This window comes from Homarus americanus, unplaced genomic scaffold (assembly GCF_018991925.1).
Source record: "Homarus americanus isolate GMGI-L3 unplaced genomic scaffold, GMGI_Hamer_2.0 scaffold31037, whole genome shotgun sequence".
NCBI lineage: Eukaryota > Metazoa > Arthropoda > Malacostraca > Decapoda > Nephropidae > Homarus > Homarus americanus.
The window spans coordinates 2,507,680-2,529,440 of NW_024722227.1; the positions used below are offsets into that span (position 1 = coordinate 2,507,680).

Here is a 21,761-nt window from a genome sequence, read left to right on the forward strand (position 1 = left end):
TTTTTAACCTTAAATCTACCTCCAAAGTAGTATGACTGGTAATCAATTCGATGCTATTCTTGGTCTTTCATGTTTTATTCATTCTACTTATTTTGTGGAGTTGTAACTGAATTTGTTTATCTTTTCATCATTAGCAGGGTTGACATCATGATGCAAACATGCTGGTGGCAGACACTGGTTCATTTCTAAGTTTCTCTGCTAATAGTCATGTTTTAATCTAGAATATCAAGGGTTTGCTCTACTGTATTAATGAATTCTGTTTTCTGCTACAGTATAATAAAGTGAAGTCTACATTCCTCACAAATAAATTTGAGCTAATTTACATTCAAATGATACAGAACCACTGGTGAATGATGATGGTGGTACAGTATCCAACATTCTGTAAAGTCTCACTGTATCAATATATCACCTCTCATTTTACCTTCCTTGGGGTCTGCACTGAAGACTGCATCAGCAGCAAATGTGAGAAGGTCCATGTTACCCTCTGATCATCACTCCTGAAAGAAAAACATGAATTATTCTGAAGCATCCAAAGGATAATTACAAACCTGGGAATGTTTATACTGAAAAAATTCAATTAGTGCATTATATTAAATTTGCAAGACAGGTGTGTGGAAATAGTATCTTAAAGAGCCAAAGATGGGGAAACTTACCAGCCCCAAAATATGGAGTGAAAAAAATTTGGAACAGTACCAACATATTTAGCTGTTACTAAGTCCAAAGAGAAAGGCTCTAAGATATTACATCTCAATTAACCTTTGATATAAAATGCAATGCCACGTCTACATTCAAGAACCCCCTCCCCCTCAAAAAATCATACTGCCTGATGTACAAGTAAACTTTCTGTACAAATTAGTAAATCTTAAAAAGGCCCCACTTTACCTACATAAAGATTGCCTTACTGCAAACATGATATTTAGGTTCAAATGAAACAGCTCGAAGAGGAATTCAGGAAAGTTTGGATAATTCCAAATGATCCAACCCATACCCTCAATGGCTGAGAAAAAGTAGCTAAGCAACAGGAGTTGGTGCATGGGTATGTTGCATGTAATTGGGAAGTGTTGTATTATCCACAGTTAAACAGTAATGTGGGAACATGCGTGTTTTTTGTTTTTTTTTAAACGGGCATTAGCCCACTCGGGGCACAGGTCACTGACCCACATCAGGGCCTGGGGGGCGAAAATGCAATAATAATAATAATAATAATAATAATAATAATAATAATAATAATAATAATAATAATAATAATAATAATAATAATAATAATAACATTAATAATCAATAAAAAATATAATAAAAAATACAAATAAATTGATAAGAAAAAATACAAACAAATTGATGATGATAATAATAATAATAACCATAAATAAATACGAAAATTATAAAAAAAAATGAAGAGTGAGAAATGATACACATTAGTATGTTGTGTTGTCAATGGTAAGAGAAACAATTGAGACCCTACAATTGTGTGTAAATGAGGCAGAAAGTCAGATCAACAACCTGGGACTTGGTCACAATTTTTGTGATGCCATATGGCAGCAGGGTCTACCATTAGACAACACATTATGCTTCCAATATCTTCCCAGGCGGTAGTACCTCCCTGTTTGGTAGCTGCCTACTACCTATTAGGACAAAGGCCCCCTAAGAAAAATAATACTAACAATTCTTAAAATAATTATTTTTATTCTTTATCATTTAGAGTTTAAGAATACTCCTCTGACATGTAAAATATTACATAAGACTGCAATACCTAACCTAATCTAACCTATTTTACACTTTAACTGAGGGGGTTTAGTCCAGGTTTTTTTGTCCTAGAGGGCTTTTGTCTGGATCCCGGGAACAAGCAGTAGCCAAAATCAAATGCCTTTTCAACCAAGAGCCTCATTTACAAATACTGTACCCAGTCATCTAAGAAGAGGTCAAGCTCCAGTAAACTCACTCTCCCTCACCCTGTAGATATTAACTCAAATCCAATGACTCAGAAATGATGGCAGGTGACACTAAGCCACCCAGGACAGGAGTCTGACTCAGTCCAAAGAGCAAGTTTTTCTAAATAACATTAAATGTATTTTTATGTTTTCATTTATAGCTACAGTAATACATTACATTACTGTACAGTCAGTACAAGTATAGTATATGTATTTTCTTATGCATCTGTGGCTGATTTATGCCATATATACTGTAGTAGTTTGGAAAAGGATTTCCTCATCATAGGGATTTCAGATTGTGCATACTGAGACATATATATATATATATATATATATATATATATATATATATATATATATATATATATATATATATATATATATATATATATATATATATATATATATATATATATATATATATTATGTATATATATGCATATATATATATATATATATATATATATATATATATATATATATATATATATATATATATATATATATATATATATATATATATATATATATATATATATATATATATTAAACATACAGTACCGTAGTGCATTATGAATAGTTCTGGTGAAACAGGTTTTTATCTGAGAATATTTTGATCTGGTGTTGTCTTTAGTTCAGGTCAACCTAATACAAAGTTCGTCTGTGGAGATTTCAGCTGCACTGCAACCACAGGTAAAAGATCAAGGTAACCAAGCAGTAGTAAATTCTTGGACTGGGTGAACCAGCCAGCCATTTTGACGTTTGGGTAGCTGTCATCTATACAACCACAGCATTTTTAGCCAAAAACAATATTCACCATTCAACCATAAACACTGCCTATTCTTTTACAAAAATATATGTAAAATTAAAAATAAAATAATGTACATTATAATTGATTTTTACTTGCATGGACTTGCAATTTGCAGTTGTTATACCGGTGACTCAATTATGGGATAATTGTCAAGGAAAAAATAAAGTACCCATATTTTCTCAATGATCACTACTGTCTTTAATTATATAAAAAGAAGAGTAGCGACAAAGAGCGTCTTAACACTATTCGTATATTTTCATTTTAAAATTCAAGTTGACCCAACAAATTATAAAATTTTAGGAAATATAATTTCCTTTCCAATATTAGTTTTAGTAAATCAATTTAAAATGTGAATGCAGTAAAGTCAGGAGACGCCTGTATTTCTATAGAGAACTAATGATAATACCTAGAATTTGGAAAATTTATGTAAGTTATTATGGAATGGCCGTTACCTGCACCCCAGAACTCACTCCAGTTAATTTATCCAGTACAGTATATTTCTTCTCGTCCACTTATAACAGCTCTTACTAACCTTCACTAATGTCTTGACATAAGTAGATGTATTGCAACCAAAATATTGCCACAGAGAGATCCCTTAATCGAGAAATCTACACCAATATTTGAGCAATACCTCTGCCAGTCACCTTGAGTTGATCTTCTGAATTTACGCGCGAATGATGTCAGCCTCAGACGTCACAGACTAAAACAGCTGAGCAGCGGCCGCCGCCACTCACTGTCACCTCTACTATTACTTCATGATAAAATTAATTAAGCAATAAACACTTAGTGTTAATTTCATGTGGAATTTAATAAATTACTAATGAAATATTATATTGTAATGAAATTAATTCAAAACACACATAAAGATCACGTAAAAACAGATAAGATAAAAACAGTAGCGGCGTCAACACTACTAAATATTGCCACAACATTTTATTTTATGTTTCGTCATAATTGTGAGAGAACACATTCTTATAATATGAAAATATATATCATATCATACACACTTTAAAGTATATATCTAAAACGACTGTAAACCATAATCCATGTGTCCTCTCACTGGAAATTGTCAGTCCTCCCCAAGTTTAACTCAACTAAAGAATTATGCGATAATTTATAATCCATCTAGCATTAATGCCAAACGATATTATCAACACATAATTTATTCATCATCCTTTGATTTTGGACGTGAAGATATATTTGCACATTATTTCATATACATCTGAAATTCCCACAAGGGAATGTCCTAGGACCATTGCTCTTCCTGTGTTATGTTGAAGACTGGCAGTCGGCTACTCAGCGACAAACAGCGTTTGTAGGGGAGAAATCCACTACAATATAAACGGCATATCAAATCTCATTTTTTTCTTCTGTGTGGTAATGACCCCATCTCAACTATAACCTCAGTGTAATACCTTGGGCTAACTCTTGACTCTTATTTGTCTGGTGAATTAATCTTAGAACCCCTGAAGATCCTGTTTTGTAAATGCCTGAATGAACAAAAGGTCCCCAGTGAATGTAAAGTGGTTTAGGTGAGTCCTATCTTCAAGAAGGGCGACCGTCACTCTACGAACAACTATAGACCGGTGAGCCTGACCAGCATAATATGTAAAGTACTTGAGAGAATTATCAGAGATGCCGCAATGGAACATCTACTACGAAACAACCTTGTAAAGGATTGCCAACACAGTTTTATGCCGGGGCGCTCCTGCTTAACACAATTGCTCAAGGCATTGGATATTTGGACTCATTGTGGAACGGGGTGGTAATATCGACAATATTTACCTAGATTTTGCCAAGGCTTTCGACAGTGTACCAACCCACGAAAGGCTGAAAATCAAACTGGAAGGGTAAGGAATTCGGGGAAATGCCCTAGCGTGGATAGAAGACTTTCTACATGACCGCAAGCAGTGTGTGGTGATTAATGGCAGGAAATCATCATTCGTACCTGTCACAAGCGGGGTACTACAGGGCAGTGTATTGGGCCCTCTGCTGTTTGTTTGTTTCATAAATGACATGCCTGACGTTGTACACTCCTCCATACAAATGTTTGCCGATGACCCCAAGTTATTTAGGGAAATCAAGAACCAAGCGGATTGTGAAGAGCTGCAGAAGGACCTCTGTGGGCTCCAAGAATGGTCGAAGAAATGGCTGCTGAGATTTAATGTCGCGAAGTGTAAGAGGATGCACCTGGGGCGTACCAACGGTAAGGAGGCGTATCATATGTCCCAACGGGATGAAGAAACTGCACTATTTGAGACTGAATGTGAGAAGGACCTAGGTGTGTATGTTGACAGTGAGCTGAAGTTCTCGGGCCATTGCGAGAAGATGGTAAATCAGGCAAATAAATTATTGGGTCTTATAAGAAGGTCGTTCAGATATCTAGACGGTCCGTCCCTCGTTACGATCTTCAAGAGTGAAGTGCTTCCCCATCTGGAGTACTGTCACCCTATCTGGTCCCCGAGATATGCTAGGGACTGTCAGTTGGTTAAAAATGTTCAAAGGAGGGCACCGAGCGTGAGCTCTTTCAAGACAATACTTGACCAACACTGGAGCGGGTTCAGGTACATTCAGGAGCCGGTGCATGCCCAGTACTTGCCAACAGTGCGTAACAGAGACGTGACCGATTGCCCAAGCGACTAACGAGCCGATCAGTGGTGAAGTGGATAAAAGTAAAAGTATAAAAATGCTAAATGCTTCTCAGCCGATACCTATAGGTTAGGTTCCTTTGCTTGGCGCTCATACAATATGTCACTTGGACTATTCCTGCTCGTCATGTTACTCTAGGACCCTAATGTAAAAGCTAAAATCCAAACTCCAAATTATTTTAAACAAGGCGGTGAGGTTCACTCTTGACAAGAAAGCAAGAAATTACATTGGTCACGAAGTTCTTCAATCAATTCTTTCGAAAATAGTGACCACACCTACTAAAACACGTATCATGACTGGAAAAAGAACAATGCAAGGCGATTAAAATTATTATTGAAATAAGTCATCTTGCGTACCCAAGTATACTGAGAGCCTTGGGACTGACAATTCCTCAGACAAGACACAACAGGGTGAACCTCTTTATGCAATAAATGTGCATAGATAACCCACATATACCTGTATATATAGGTACCACTGTCTATATGTTGACAGAGGCTATTACATCCATTTGGGTATTTGGTGGTGATCTGATAGTACAAAACAAAAGCAAGCTGACAGTAGGTGTGTGCTATAGGGCCGACTCAGCTTCGGGGGAGGAAGTAACAGATCTTCATAGAGTCATCCAGAGAGCATCCAGAGCACTAGCCCTCATCATGGGAGATTTTCATCACGAGACGATTGGCTGGATGAAGAGGGAGAAGAATTCCTTGATCACATTCTTTTCTTCTTTTTTTTCTTTTATCCTCTTCACCACTGATCGGCTCGTTTGCCGCTTGGGCGATCGGTCACGTCTCTGTTACGCACTGTTGGCAAGTAATGGGCATGCACTGCCTCCTGAATGTAGTTGAACCCGCTCCAGTGTTGGTCAAGTCTGGTCTTGAAAGAGCTCACACTCGGTGCCGTCACAACACTTTCTGGTAGATTGTTCCAAGAGTTCACAACTCTCACTCCGAAAAAGTTTGCCCTCATGGTTTTCTGGACTTGCGGCTTCTTCGATCTTGAGCTGTGACCCCTTGTGGGGCGAGTGTCCACCAGCTCCAAGTAAGGACACTCGACTGAGTAGTGCCCTTGAGATGTTTATACACCTTAATTAGGTCACCCCTTGCCCGTCTGTAGTATAAGCTAGGCAAGTTCAGGCGTTCCAATCTCTCAGGGTAGATGAGGTGCCGAAGTGCAGGCACCAGTTTGGTGGCCCTCCTTTGAACATTTTCAACCAACTGATAGTCACTAGCATATCTCGGGGGCCAGAAGGGGTGACAGTACTCCAGATGGGGAAGCACTTCACTCTTAAAGATCGTTACGAGGGACAGACCGTCTAGATATCTGAACGACCTTCTTATAAGACCCAATAATTTATTTGCCTGATTTACCTTCTTCTTGCAATGGCCCGAGAACTTCAGCTCATTGTCAACATACACACCTACTGTAGGTCCTTCTCACATTAAGTCTCAAATAGTGCAGTTTCTTCATCCCGTTGGAACATATGATACGCCTCCTTACCGTTGGTACGCCCCAGGTGCATCCTCTTACACTTTGTGACATACTACTAAATGCACTTATCTCCTCTAGTATATACTCGTTCCTTACTACTTCTCTTTATCCTATGATGTTAGGAGGTATTTCATTAGCGAAAGATGAGCACATCATTGCAAAGAAGAAACTCACGTAGGCGAACCTCTCAGCTGACAGTGTAAACTTTTACTTTACTTTACTTTTATCCTCTTCACCTCTGATCGGCTCGTTAGCCGCTTGGGCGATCGGTCACGTCTCTGTTACGCACTGTTGGCAAGTACTGGGCTTTAAGAGTCTCGATTGTTATTTCAAATTTATAAAATCAAATTGATGACATAAAATGTGTTAACTAAATTGAGTACACAGTGTATAGAAGGATTCTCTACTTTAATATACCCCCTAAATGGTGTTACTCCTTTAGGCATCTAATCAAGGGAGTCAGTGCAATTTTAATGGTATAACTGGGCAATTCTTTATATTTTAACTTTAACATGATTGTTTTTTGTATTGCGAGGAATATTATGGTTCCCTTCGCATATAAACAACCGGTATATATAATAAATATACCAGTGGTGGTTGGTAGCTTCACTCACCAGAGAAACGTGGAAAATATATGGTACTTATTTTTAGGAATTAACAAGTAAATAATTACTTCTTATGCTAAATTCATAGAATTATTCATATTTTCAAATTCATATTAAAGTTTGCGTATACGCTAAGGAGCTCTACATTATTGTACTTGAGAATCTTTTTTGTCTATTGATACTAAACAGAGCTTTGATTCGGATTCACTGTCCAGGAGTGTCCTACACTCACACCTCAAAGGAAGACTCACCTTTCCTTCAGATAATCAGAGCCGTAGTTACCAGATAACGGGGGCCAGTTTACAGGTTGCCCCGGATGCTAACAGTTGGATTGTTGCAGTATACTTATATTTTCAAGCAACATACATACACACACACATATAAATTCACACTTCTAATTCACCTCCCAGTGATGAGTGAGTCTTGTGCCGTGGAGCCGCGTCGCGAGCTGTCCAGTAAAACCTGCCTCGACCAATAAAGAAGTGCTGTTTTACAGAGATTCTAATTCGACCCGAACCTAATGGTTTTCAAAATCAATGAACCTCGAATATATATGAATTAACCTTTCGAGTACCTGCTACTAATAAATGAACTGATGGCATTTTTTATACTTTAGAATCTTAAGTATAGATTAAAAGGTAACATCAACTTATGAACACCTGTGGCGAGCTTTAATCTATTCGAACTTTAACTAGAAACATCAACTCACACAAGCTTCGTTGTTCCAATATTTCGACTTTGATATCCGTTCCAAATTTGATAATTAACATTTTATCCTCGGTATTTGTCCAGCCACTTATAATAATGTACAAACTTGATATTATTAAACATTACAGTAACTTGAGTGAAAATCAACTGACTTCGCATTTCAGTTCCTTTTAACTTTTCTTCAGTTTTAACATCGCCGAATACATATCTAAACCTGAAGAATAAACTTTAAACTCTACAGTGATTTTTTGCTCGAACTTCCAACATCTTCACCAATTAATAATATTTTTTCGAGGACGTACAGTTTCACGATGAACACTGTCTTATCTTTATCAAACGGTAAACGTCTGTCACTTACACATTTTGCATAAAGTAACTCTGACGTAGATAGCCACAAGGCGCCTTTCGTACTTAATATTCCTGATTTCCCAATCAAGGTTTCACCTTTAGTTCATTCCTTGAGACTCGAATATGAACTATTACGGTCAGTCAGACGTGAGACGAGAGGCGCCGCCAACAGTCCCCGGCCACCAGTCCTGATCCTGACTCTCCTCGCCTCACCGCGCCGCCTCAGTCCTGACCACCTATAATATTCTTGACGCACTGTATAGCCCTGAAGTTCTGTATTTCTGAGGTACTGTATCCTGAAATATTGTACTGCTGAGGTACTGTATCCTTGAAGTACCGCAGTCCTTAAGTACTATTCCGTGCTGTATTTTTTTTGTATTTCCTTTGGTATTGTTGTTTCGAAATGTTGTTGTTGTTTTTCTGGAGGTACTGCTTGTTCCCGATCTTACTGCTTAAGGGTGAACATAAGAATGGAGGAAACTGCAGCGGCCCTATTGGCCCATACTAGACAGTCCCATTTACACCCAGCCCCTATTGCTCATATATCCATCCAACCTATATTTGAAGCTATCCAGCGTATTCGAGTTAACGATGATATTTGGTAACGTGTTCCACTCGTCCACTACTCTATTTCCAAACCAATGTTTACTTATTTCGCGCCTAAATCTAAATTTGTCAAATTTAAAACCATTGTTATGAGTTCACCCCTGGTTGGATAGTTTGAGTACCTTTGAAATGGCCCTTTGTTTAGCCCTGACTTCCGTTTATACACCTCTATCATTATCGCCCCTCGCTCTACGTCTCTCGAGGGAGTGCAAATTAAGATGCTGTAACCTGTCTCTATACTTAAGGTTCCTAATGCTCGGAATTACTCTTGTCAATCTCCTCTTAATTCTTTCCAAGGATTCTATATCCATTCTGTGGTACGGTGACCAGAATTCGACTGCGTAATCCAAGTGAGGTCTCACAAGCGCAAAATATAGTTTTAGGATGACCTCGCTAGTCTTGTAACTAACACTCCTTTATATGAACCCAAGTACTTTATTAGCCTTGTTTCGAGCAAATCCACATTGTTTACTTGGCTTAAGATTCCTACTTATCATTACTCCTAATTCTTTCTCACATTCGGATTTCTCAATAACATCGTTGTTTATCTGGTTTCATCAGAAAATTCCAATATTTTTTCTTTAATGCAGTATTTTACTCAGGCGTTTTCGATTAGTTAAAAGTAATTACTATTGACTTCAGAATATCCCCTAATATCAAGTGCGCATGGCTTCAAAATGGCCTCAAATATGCCCATGATATTGGTTTGATTACAAAAAAATTTCCGGGGGAGCTTACAGCGCCCCCCCCCCAAAAAAAACAGCTGGGTGGGCTCGCTGTCTTCGCCATGTTTCCTCGCCCACAATTTCTTGGACATCCCCCTTTTGATATTCCTGGATCGCCTCTGGTTTCTGTTGGTAGTTTAGAAATCTACAGATTTTTTGTGCGCGCAATGACTCCCCTTCCTGTACAATATCCCTGAGCCAGTGCCTATGCGTCATCTGCGCTTCGATGAAAAAAAAACCCACATTGAACTGCTTGGTTTAAACTGGAACTAATCACTGATCACTGTACTGTATATCCCTCTTGTATGATAAAAAAAATAGTGCAATTAGGATAATGCGCTGATGGTACAGTACGTAAATAGTGATACAGTATTGACAAAATTTTGTTGTATGCATCAGGAGGATACAAATATATTAACTGCAATTATTTTATACATCTAGTGAATAATCGTGGCTGTAAACCAATGTTTAGGGTGGTGTCCCTAAAATGAGACGTTAATTGCGTACACAGTTCAGAATTTACTCAAATAACGTACGCTAGGGTCATCAATATCAAGTAGGATTCTGGGGTAATATTTACATCTCATTTCCGTGAAAATTTATCACTACTTCCGGTAATTTCCCTCGTTATTTTTATAATGTAAATGTATCATTATTTTCGTAATTAATATTCAAGCAGTTGATAGTTAATCAAAGCTTTCCGAAATTTGTCACTGTACTCACTTGTACAGTATCAAACACTGTAAGATTATAATAGATTAAGAAGTTTTTATTTGGAAAGCAAATACTTAATTTGGTTTCATTACTCTATATATCATTTATTCCTTCATCAGCATTACCTGGAATTCCTGATAACAATCTTGTCCTTTTACAGCGTCTCACTGGCATCGTCGGCTGTCGCGTCCATTCTGCCAGTCGACGTCGCCCAGATCTCTTCAGCTCCCCCTGTGTGGTAAGGCGTGAGTCCCGTCGCTACTCCTGTGTGGTACTCTTGGTGAGGCAAGAGTGAAAAATGGATGACCTGCCGTACTTATACGACCTCTTGGCTGGGGTGTTAATGTCGGTGTGGGCCCAGGCTGTGCACGCCGTGGGGTTGCGAGTAAAGGTCGGCCTTGGGGGTGATGATAGGGATGGTTCAGGCGGCGATGCTGGGGGCAGGGCTGGGGCGCGGCCCTCCAGGCCCGGGCTCAGGGTTGGAATCTACAAAATCGGAAGACCCCACCGACATTTTAAGCTGTACAGATATGAGAGAAGCAATAACCCTAAGATGAAGGTGAGAGGAGTGTGGCCCTACTTCCCCGTGGTGACGCTGGGTCACCCCGTCCTCGACTGGTACACGCCAGACAGCCATGACGAGTCCTTTAATACCGTGAGCCTCGACAGTGACAGCAGTGATGACTCCTTCAGCTCCTCGGACCTCACCAGCCTCAGGTCTTCCTCCTTAACATCCGTCACCTCCACAGAGTCCTTCAACCCTGATGTCAACTTCGCCCAGCTCCCCGCGGCCTCCGAGAGTGACTGTAGACCCTAGGTGGGCCAGCCTATAAACTTAGCTGTAGCCGAGAAAATTACAGGAGATAATCTGGGATAATACAGCTGGTGCTGATAAAGCAAGCATTTTACGAGGACATTATAGAAGAAATATTAGGCAAAAAAAACATTAGGAGTTCGGAAAAAGTGCTGCCTTTACTCACCCGGCACACCAGGAGAATAATATCACACTACCTTTAAGCTATATTTATTTTTAAGAAGGAACGATTTTCTAATCACTACCAACCTTATGGTTCTCAATTATCGTGCCTGTTAAATTTAAACTTAATTCAGTGGTGGTTTTAATTCGCCGAAACCGTCAAGTGAAGTTCACCTTTTCGTAAAACCCAAACGATGTTTGCTTTAACCTTACAGGTAATAAACACTTTATCCTCATTATTGTTTGTTGGAGAGATGGAAAACTCAGTCACAGAAGCTGTCTGAAGTAAAGTCGAACGCTTTGAAGTAAAGAACACCGTTTTAGATTACGAGGCAGTTGTAACCTCGAAAACTTATACACCACCGTATGGACAGTCGAAATTTTATTTATTTTTAAACGAAACTAGTTGTGTTGTATTTTTTAAAGATTGTCAAATAAAGAGATTTCATTGAAGTTATTTCGTGTTAGTGAGAGAAAACCCGAAAAGTTTCTTTATACAATAAATAGTTTATTTTTTCGCCTCGGATCATAAATGGCATTTTAGTAAAGTTAGAGGTTAGGCAGTGTAGAGTTCGGCAATACCAAGAGGTCCGTTTATGATGGATTGGACAGTCCCAAGGTTCATTACTAAGGTCAGGTTAGTATGGAGGTCAGGTCAGTACAAAGGTCAGGTCCGTATGGAGGTCAGGTCAGTACTAAGGTCAGGGCAGTACTAAGGTCAGGTCAGTGCTAAAGTTAGAAAGTACCTAGGTAGGGTAGTATTTAGGTCGGTTAGAACTAAGCTTAAATAGTACTAAGGTCAGGTCAGTACCAAAGTTAGGCAGTAAACAAGGTCGGCTGATACCAATATCAGACAGTACGAAGTTCGGCCAGTACCAGGGTTGAACAATACAAGTCAGGTACTGCTAAAATTGGACAGTACCATGGTTGGACAGTACTGAAAGTAGGCAGTAGTAATATCATACCGTACTAAACAAAGGTTGGATAGCACTGTATCAATATCCACCCTAATCATTATTCATTTATTATTGGGATATTTCAAGGTACTCATTAAGCCTTGACCACACACTATATAAACTATTTGGTTAACATATTTTATAATTATTCAGTATTTTGACAATGAGTTTCTCAACATCATTATTCACTACTAAAACGAATTTACCATACTTGAAACGGTATGCAGTACAGAGGTCCGTTGAAGTAATGAAGCAGTGAGGCCGTGTATTGAAGTAATGAAGCAGTGAGGTCAGGTATTGAAGTAATGAAGCAGTGAGGCCAGGTATTGAAGTAATGAAACAGTGAGGCCAGGTATTGAAGTAATGTAGCAGTGAGGCCAGGTATTGAAGTAATGTAGCAGTGAGGCCATGTATTGAAGTAATGAAGCAGTGAGGCCAGGTATTGAAGTAATGAAGCAGTGAGGTCAGGTATTGAAGTAATGAAACAGTGAGGCCAAGTATTGAAGTAATGAAACAGTGAGGTCAGGTATTGAAGTAATGAAGCAGTGAGGCCAGGTATTGAAGTAATGAGGCAGTGAGGCCAGGTATTGAAGTAATGAAGCAGTGAGGCCAGGTATTGAAGTAATGAAACAGTGAGGCCAGGTATTGAAGTAATGAAACAGTGAGGTCAGATATTGAAGTAATGAAGCAGTGAGGCCAGGTATTGAAGTAATGAAACAGTGAGGCCAGGTATTGAAGTAATGAAACAGTGAGGTCAGATATTGAAGTAATGAAGCAGTGAGGCCAGGTATTGAAGTATGAAGCAGTGAGGCCAGGTATTGAAGTTAATGAAGCAGTGAGGCCAGGTATTGAAGTAATGTAGCAAAGAGGCCATGTATTGAAGTAATGAACAGTGAGGCCAGGCATGGAAGTAATGAACAGGAGGCCAGGTATTGAAGTAATGAAGCAGTGAGGCCACAGTATTGAAGTAATGAAGAAAGAGGCCAGGTATTGAAGCAATGGAAGCAGGAGGCCAGGTGAAGTAATGAAACAGTGAGGCCAGGTATTGAAGTAATGTAGCAGGAGGCCAGGTATTGAAGCTAATGTAGCAGTGAGGCCAGGTATTGAAGTAATGTAGCAGTGAGGCCAGGTATTGAAGTAATGTAGCAGTGAGGCCAGGTATTGAAGTAATGAAGCAGTGAGGCCATGTATTGAAGTAATGAAGCAGTGAGGCCATGTATTGAAGTAATGAAGCAGTGAGGCCATGTATTGAAGTAATGTAGCAGTGAGGCCAGGTATTGAAGTAATGAAGCAGTGAGGCCATGTATTGAAGTAATGTAGCAGTGAGGCCAGGTATTGAAGTAATGAAACAGTGAGGCCAGGTATTGAAGTAATGAAGCAGTGAGGTCAGGTATTGAAGTAATGAAACAGTGAGGCCAAGTATTGAAGTAATGAAACAGTGAGGTCAGGTATTGAAGTAATGAAGCAGTGAGGCCAGGTATTGAAGTAATGAGGCAGTGAGGCCAGGTATTGAAGTAATGAAGCAGTGAGGCCAGGTATTGAAGTAATGAAACAGTGAGGCCAGGTATTGAAGTAATGAAACAGTGAGGTCAGATATTGAAGTAATGAAGCAGTGAGGCCAGGTATTGAAGTAATGAAACAGTGAGGCCAGGTATTGAAGTAATGAAACAGTGAGGTCAGATATTGAAGTAATGAAGCAGTGAGGCCAGGTATTGAAGTAATGAAGCAGTGAGGCCAGGTATTGAAGTAATGTAGCAGTGAGGCCAGGTATTGAAGTAATGAGGCAGTGAGGCCAGGTATTGAAGTAATGAAGCAGTGAGGCCAGGTATTGAAGTAATGAGGCAGTGAGGCCAGGTATTGAAGTAATGAAGCAGTGAGGCCAGGTATTGAAGTAACGAAGCAAAAAAATTATGAGAATATGAAGTAACGAATAAAGAGATACAAAATTAATGAGGTTATAAGGTAATAAATAATGAGGAAATGTCTATAAATGATGAGGTAATGAATAAGATAATGAAGTAATGCTACAATAAAATAATGAGTTATGAGATAGTTAAAAATATGGTTATAAATGAATAAAAATTTGAATGAGGTTTTGAGAAATTAAAAAATAATAAGAAAATGAATAATGAAAGAATAATGGAAATGAATGAGAGAATAATGAAAGACTAATAAAAATGAATGGAAGAATAATGAAAATGAATGAAAGAATAATGAAAATGAATGAAAGAATAATGAAATATTGAAAGGATAATGAAATAATGAAAGAATAAGAAAATGAATAATAAAAGAATAAGAAAATGAATCATAGAAAATGAAGTAATAAATAAATGGGGGATAGAAGTACAGTAATTTGATAATAAAGATAAACTAATACCAAGAAGAGAAAGAAAGTGAAGGAAGTAAATAAACCGAAAATAGGAATGAATGAAAACATAAATAATAATAAAATAGCCTGAAAATTGAAAGACAATTGAGATAGAAAATTAGAAAGGAAGGAAGGAAGGAGAGAAAATGAAGTAAGTAGAATTAAATAATTGAAGGAAAGCAAAAGGGGAAAAGGGATGAGAAGGAACAAAGAAATTTAGGGTATAGCAAAACAAGAGATAAGGAAAGCCACCGAGAGAAGGAAGGAAGAAACAGAGAGAAGGAAGACATAACAGAGAAGGAAGAGAATAAAATAGAGAAATTAAGGAATAAGATATACTGAACAAAACTATAAATGAAAGATATATAATGAGGGAATTATCTCCTGTGCCGGTGTATAAGGGAGTTATTGGTTCCTCCCTGGGTCAGTGTATAAGGGAGTTAGTGGTTCCTCCCTGGGTCAGTGTATAAGGGAGTTAGTGGTTCCTCCCTGGGTCAGTGTACAAGGGAGTTAGTGTTTCCTCCCTGGGTCAGTGTATAAGGGAGTTTGTGTGTTCCTCCCTGGGGTTATCTACCTTGGTCAGTGTATAAGGGAATTAGTGATATCTCCCTGGGTCAGTGTATAAGGGAGTTAGTGGTTCCTCCCTATGTCAGTGTACAAGGGAGTTAGTGGTTCTTCCCTGGGTCAGTGTATAAGGGAGTTAGTGGTTCCTCCCTGGGTCAGTGTATAAGGGAGATATTGATTCCTCCCTTGGTCAGTGTATAAGGGAGTTATTGGTTTCTCCCTGGCTCAGTGTATAAGGGAGATATTGGCTCCTCCCTTTGTCAGTGTATAAGGGAGATATTGGTTCCTCCCTTGGTCAGTGTATAAGGGAGTTATTGATTCCTCCCTGGCTCAGTGTGTAAGGGAGATATTGGTTCCTCCCTTGGTCAGTGTATAAGGGAGATATTGCTTCCTCCCTGCGTCAGTGTATAAGAGAGATATTGGTTCCTCCCTGGCTCAGTGAGTGTATAAGGGAGATATTGGTTCCTCCCTTGGTCAGTGTATAAGGGAGATATTGGTTCCTCCCTTGGTCAGTGTATAAGGGAGATATTGGTTCCTCCCTTGGTCAGTATATAAGGGAGTTATTGGTTCCTCCCTTGGTCAGTGTATAAGGGAGATATTGGTTCCTCCCTGGGTCAGTGTATAAGGGAGATATTGGTTCCTCCCTTGGTCAGTGTATAAGGGAGATATTGGTTCCTCCCTGGGTCAGTGTATAAGGGAGATATTGGTTCCTCCCTGGGTCAGTGTATAAGGGAGATATTGATTCCTCCCTTGGTCAGTGTATAAGGGAGATATTGGTTCCTCCCTTGGTCTGTGTATAAGGGAGATATTGGTTTCTCTTTGGCTCAGTGTATAAGGGAATTATTGGTTCCTCCCTGGGTCAGTGTATAAGGGAGTTATTGATTCCTCCCTGGGTCAGTGTATGAGTGAGGTAGTGGTTCCTCCCTGGGTCAGTGTATAAGGGAGTTAGTGGTTCCTCCCTGGGGCAGTGTATGAGGGAGTTAGTAGCTCCTCCCTGGGGCAGTGTATAAGGGACCTCATGATTCCTCCCTGGGTCAGTGTATAAGGGAGTTAATGGTTCCTCCCTGGGTCAGTGTATAAGGGAGTTAGTGGTTCCTCCCTGGGGCAGTGTATAAGGGAGTTCATGATTCCTCCCTGGGTCAGTGTATAAGGGAGTTAGTGTTTCCTCCCTGGGTCAGTGTATAAGGGAGTTAGCGGTTCCTCCCTGCAGCAGTGTATAAGGGAGTTCATGATTCCTCCCTGGATCAGTGTATAAGGGAGTTAATGGTTCCTCCCTGGGGCAGTGTATAAGAGAATTCGTGGTTCCTCCCTGGGTCACTGTATGAGGGAGCTCATGATTCCTCCCTGGGTCAGTGTATAAGGGAGTTAGTGGTTCCTCGCTGGGTCACTGTATGAGGGAGCTCATGATTCCTCCCTGCATCAGTGTATAAGGGAGTTCATGATTCCTCCCTGGGTCTGTGTATAAGGGAGTTAGTGGTTCCTCCCTGGATCACTGTATGAGGGAGCAAATGATTCCTCCCTGGGGCAGTGTATAAGGGAGTTCATGTCTCCTCCCTGGGATCAGAGTATAAGGGAGTTCATGATTCCTCCCTGGGTCAGTGTATAAGGGAGTTCATGATTCCTCCCTGGTTCAGTGTATAAGAGAGTTTGTGGTTCCTCCCTGGGTCAGTGTATAAGGGAGTTATTGGTTCCTCCCTGTGTCAGTGTATAAGGGAGTTAGTGGTTCCTCCCTGGGTCAGTGTATAATGGAGTTAGTGGTTCCTCCCTGCAGCAGTGTATGAGGGAGTTTATGATTCCTCCCTGGATCAGTGTATAAGGGAGTTAATGGTTCCTCCCTGGGGCAGTGTATAAGAGAATTCGTGGTTCCTCCCTGGGTCACTGTATGAGGGAGCTCATGATTCCTCCCTGTGTCAGTGTATAAGGGAGTTAGTGGTTCCTCCCTGGGTCACTGTATGAGAGAGCTCATGACTCCTCCCTGGGTCAGAGTATAAGGGAGTTCATGATTCCTCCCTGCATCAGTGTATAAGGGAGTTCATGATTCCTCCCTGGGTCTGTGTATAAGGGAGTTAGTGGTTCCTCCCTGGATCATTGTATAAGAGAGTTTGTGGTTCCTCCTGGGTCAGTGTATAAAGGAGTTATTGGTTCCTCCCTGTGGCAGTGTATAAGGTAGTTAGTGGTTCCTCCTGGGTCAGTGTATAATGGAGTTAGTGGTTCCTCCTTGGTTTATCTCCCTTGTTCAGTGTATAAGTGAGTTAGTGGTTCCTCTGTGTCAGTGTATAAGGGAGTTAGTGGTTTCCTCCTGGGTCAGTGTATAATGGAGTTAGTGGTTCCTCCTGTGTCAGTGTATAGGGAGATATTGGTCCTCCCTGTGTCAGTGTATAGGGAGTTAGTTTTTCCTCCCCTGGGTCAGTGTATAAGGGAGATATTGGTTCCTCCTGTGTCAGTGTATAAGGGAGTTAGTGGTTCCACCCTGGGTCAGTGTATAAGGGATATTGGTTCCTCCCTGTGTCAGTGTATAAGGGAGTTAGTTGTTCCTCCTAAGTTAGTGTATAAGGGAGATATTGGTTCCTCCTGGGTCAGTTTATAAGGGAGTTGTTGGTTCCTCCTGTGTCAGTGTATAAGAGGTTAATTTGGTTCCTCCTGGTCAGTGTATAAGGAGATATTGGTTCCTCCCTGCGTCAGTGTATAAGGGAGTTAGTGGTTCCTCCTGGGTCAGTGTATAAGGAGATATTGGTTCCTCCTGTGTCAGTGTATAAGGAGATATTGGTTCCTCCTGTGTCAGTGTATAAGGGAGTTATTGGTTTCCTCCTGGGTCAGTGTATAAGGGAGATATTTGTTCCTCCTGGGTCAGTTTATAATGGGTTGTTGGTTCCTCCTGGGTCAGTGTATAAGGGAGTTATTGGTTCCTCCCTGGGTCAGTGTATATGGGAGTTAGTGGTTCCTCCTGGGTCAGTGTATAAGGGGTTAGTGGTCCTCCCCGGATCAGTGTATAAGGAGTTTGTTGTTCCTGGGTCAGTGTATAAGGAGTTAGTATCCTCCTGGATCAGTGTATAAGGAGTTATTGGTTCCTCTGTCAGTGTATAAGAAATTAGTGGTTCCTCACTGGGTCAGTTTATAAGGGAGTTGTTGGTTCCTCCTGGGTCAGTGTATATGGGAGTTAGTGGTTCCTCCTGGGTCAGTGTATAGAGTTAGTGGTTTCCTCCCGGATCAGTGTATAAGGGAGTTAGTGTTGTTCCTGGGTCAGTGTATAAGGAGTTAGTGATTCCTCCCTGGATCAGTGTATAAGGAGTTATTGGTTCCTCCCTGTGTCAGTGTTTAGGGAATTAGTGGTTCCTCACTGGGTCAGTTTATAAGGGAGTTTTGGTTTCCTCCCTAGGTCAGTGTATAAAGGGAATTAGTGGTTCTCCTGGGTCAGTTTATAAAGGAGTTGTTGGTCCTCCCTAGGTCAGTGTATAAGGAGTTATTGGTTCCTTCATGGGTGAGTGTATAAGGGAGTTAGTGGTTCCTCCCTGGGTCAGTGTATAAGGGAGTTAGTGGTTCCTCCCTGGGTCAGCGCATAAGGGAGATATTGGTTCCTCCCTTGGTTTATCTCCCTGGGTCAGTGTATAAGGGTGTTTGGGGTTCCTCCCTAGGTCAGTGTATACGGGAGTTAGTGTGCTCCTCCCTGGACCAGTGTATAAGGTAGCTCATGATTCCTCCCTTTGTCAGTATATAAGGGAGTTATTGGTTCCTCCCTGGGTCAGTGTATAAGGGAGATATTTGTTCCTCCCTGGGTCAGTTTATAAGGGAGTTGTTGGTTCCTCCCTGGGTCAGTGTATAAGGGAGTTATTGGTTCCTCCCTGGGTCAGTGTATATGGGAGTTAGTGGTTCCTCCCTGGGTCAGTGTATAAGGGAGTTAGTGGTTCCTCCCCGGATCAGTGTATAAGGGAGTTAGTGTTGTTCCCTGGGTCAGTGTATAAGGGAGTTAGTGGTTCCTCCCTGGTTTAGTGTACTGTATAAGGGAGTTAGTTGTTCCTCACTGGGTCATTGCATAAGGGAGCTCATGTTTAGTCTTTGGGTTTATATTGCGAGATGAGGATGTGTAAGGAAGTTTTTTTAATCCTCCGTGGGTATATTTCCCTAGGAGTTTGTGGTTACTCCCTGGTTCACTGTATAAGGAAGTTTGTGGTTCCTCCTTGGTTCAGTTTAGAAAGGAGTTTGTGGTTCTTACTACGGCTTTTCTTCCTAGGTCGGATTGTATAAGGGAGTTTGTGGTTCCTCCTTGGTTCATTTAGAAAAGAGTTTGTGGTTCTTACTACGGCTTTTCTCCCTAGGTCGGATTGTATAAGGGAGTTTGTGGTTCCTCCTTGGTTCAGTTTAGAAAGGAGTTTGTGGTTCTTACTACGGCTTTTCTCCCTAGGTCGGATTGTATAAGGGAGGTTTTGGCTCTTCTACTTTTATCTCCCTGAATATGGGTGTATTAAATGTTTATGCTTCTTTCCTAAGATTATCCCCCTGGAACAAGGGAGTTCCTTGCTAGTTTGATATCCTTGAATCAGTGTTTAGAAGGGAATTATGGAGTTCACATGGGTCTACACTGGGCCAGAGTGAATAAGGGTCTGACCTCCCCCCCATGCAAAATTCCCCTTAGGCATACAGTACACTACTTTTTTATTATCTCCCGGCGTAAGTATTTTTTTTTCATTATTTACCTGTCACTTTAAGCACACTCACTGTTGACATGATAGTAATGATTTTCCTCCCACGTATTATTGATGTTCTGTGCACAAACATGCTTTAAAAATTCAGTCTTATCAACTTTGAGCGCCTGAAGTTATACTTAACCCACTTGATATAAATGTCATCACAGGGGGAGGGGAACTGATTGCAGGAAAGAGTCGTCTCTAAATGTTGGCTGGGAGTCGGGGGGGTGGGGTGGGGTGGGGTGGTGGGGGCCGGTGTGGGGACACTCACCTCCAGGTTCAGACGTTTGTGATCGTAATCAATAATGTCATGGTTTATCGAAGACGTTTACATTATTTGACAATTCACTTTTATTATTGTTAAGGAGGGAGTGAGGTGATTTAAGAGCTACATTTACTGAGATAAATATGTGAGAAATATGATATAGACCTATGTTTATGTAAGTGAAAGTGAGAGCGGGATGATGAAAGTGATGAGTGTACTGTGGAGACGTGAGGCAGAGTAGGTGTAGCTGTGGTTGAGGTAACTGTGAGGTGAGTAAGGAAGTTTACAGCTTCACGTGCTGTGTGGGTGTGGCGACTCATGCCGCCCTTACAAATGTTACTTGGCTATACACGCAAGCATAATTAATTAATATAACAAAGATCATGAAACCAAAACCATATGAATGACATTGGTTAACTTTGAATCAATGTTTTCACTTGCTTTGTGCGATCATAGATCCAATGATGTATTCATTTCAGCACAAAAAAATGATTTAATGATTTGTGCTGGCAACTGGTGAGGGCGGCAATTGTCGTGTGAACTCGGCCCACCGGTCCCTGGGCGGCACCCTGACGCAACACGCTTTATCGCAAACAAATTCTTTTCCCGAGAGAACGTTTCAGGCAACGATGCTGAACACAAAAAAAATATTTTAAAATAATATGAATTTTAATAGGGTTACTGCTACTGGTATACTTAAAGATAAAACATATTTTGTTCAATATGCAATGTTTAAGGGAAGGAGTGTTGTGAGTTGGACCTTCAACCCAAGAGAAAGTAGGCTGGCTCACTTCACTGCCACCCCGTTTAATAAACTACATCTCTTTGTACTTCAATTATTAGAAAAAATGGTAAAATTTTTACTGTCAGCAAATCAATTTAAAATTGAATAATTATTTTGGAGAATAAAATTGTGGATAGAGCTTTAGCAGTGGACGAGAAGGACGTGGGAACGGGGCGGGGGTAGGCTATCATTAGGAGGTGGGAGGGTCAGACAGGGTGGGTGAGGGCGGGAAAATGCCGCCTTTGGACGAAAGCTTTGAATCGATAATGCTCATTTAAAAAAACTGTTATCTAAATAAGTCTCAATCAGTATTATACGCAACTAAGGCTAGGGAAGTATATCTAAATTTCAATAGTAACATAATTTTTAGTCTTAAAACCAGATAAGATTAAATAGTAATTCTTATTTGCAAAAGTGACTTTCAGGCGAACCATTTTGGAATAGTTCGGTAAAATTTGGGAAAGTGAAGGTCGTGGGCGGCCTCGGGCTGGTGGCGGGTGCGGAGCCTCCGGCCGACTCAACCAATCAGCGGCCAGCATTCTCTCTCCCACCGCCCCTCACTCCTCACAACAACGCAACGC

The 21,761-nt window shown here is 40.4% G+C and overlaps 2 protein-coding genes across 3 annotated transcripts in view; one reads left to right on the forward strand and one right to left on the reverse strand.

Annotated features, from left to right (window-relative positions):
• Positions 1-3,394, reverse strand: part of LOC121862283 — a 41,667-nt gene extending 38,273 nt beyond the window's left edge. For both annotated transcript variants that reach the window (XM_042360412.1, XM_042360411.1), the window contains exons 1-2: positions 3,272-3,394; positions 422-497 (exon numbers count right to left, since the gene is read on the reverse strand). In XM_042360412.1, the coding sequence (XP_042216346.1) occupies positions 422-476 (55 nt within the window). In that variant the 5' untranslated portion in view covers positions 477-497; positions 3,272-3,394. The remainder of the gene's footprint in view (positions 1-421; positions 498-3,271) is intronic.
• A 5,282-nt stretch (positions 3,395-8,676) lies between these two features.
• Positions 8,677-12,014, forward strand: LOC121862541. Its single transcript, XM_042360843.1, has 2 exons — positions 8,677-8,826; positions 10,746-12,014. The coding sequence occupies exon 2, from the start codon at positions 10,884-10,886 to the stop codon at positions 11,400-11,402; it is 519 nt and encodes a 172-aa protein (XP_042216777.1). The 5' UTR covers positions 8,677-8,826; positions 10,746-10,883; the 3' UTR covers positions 11,403-12,014.
• The last annotated feature ends 9,747 nt before the right edge of the window (positions 12,015-21,761 follow it).

Bases quoted from the DNA above. Each gene is read 5' to 3' on its own strand.
- LOC121862541 (XM_042360843.1), top strand. From the start codon at position 10,884: ATGGATGACCTGCCGTACTTATACGACCTCTTGGCTGGGGTGTTAATG.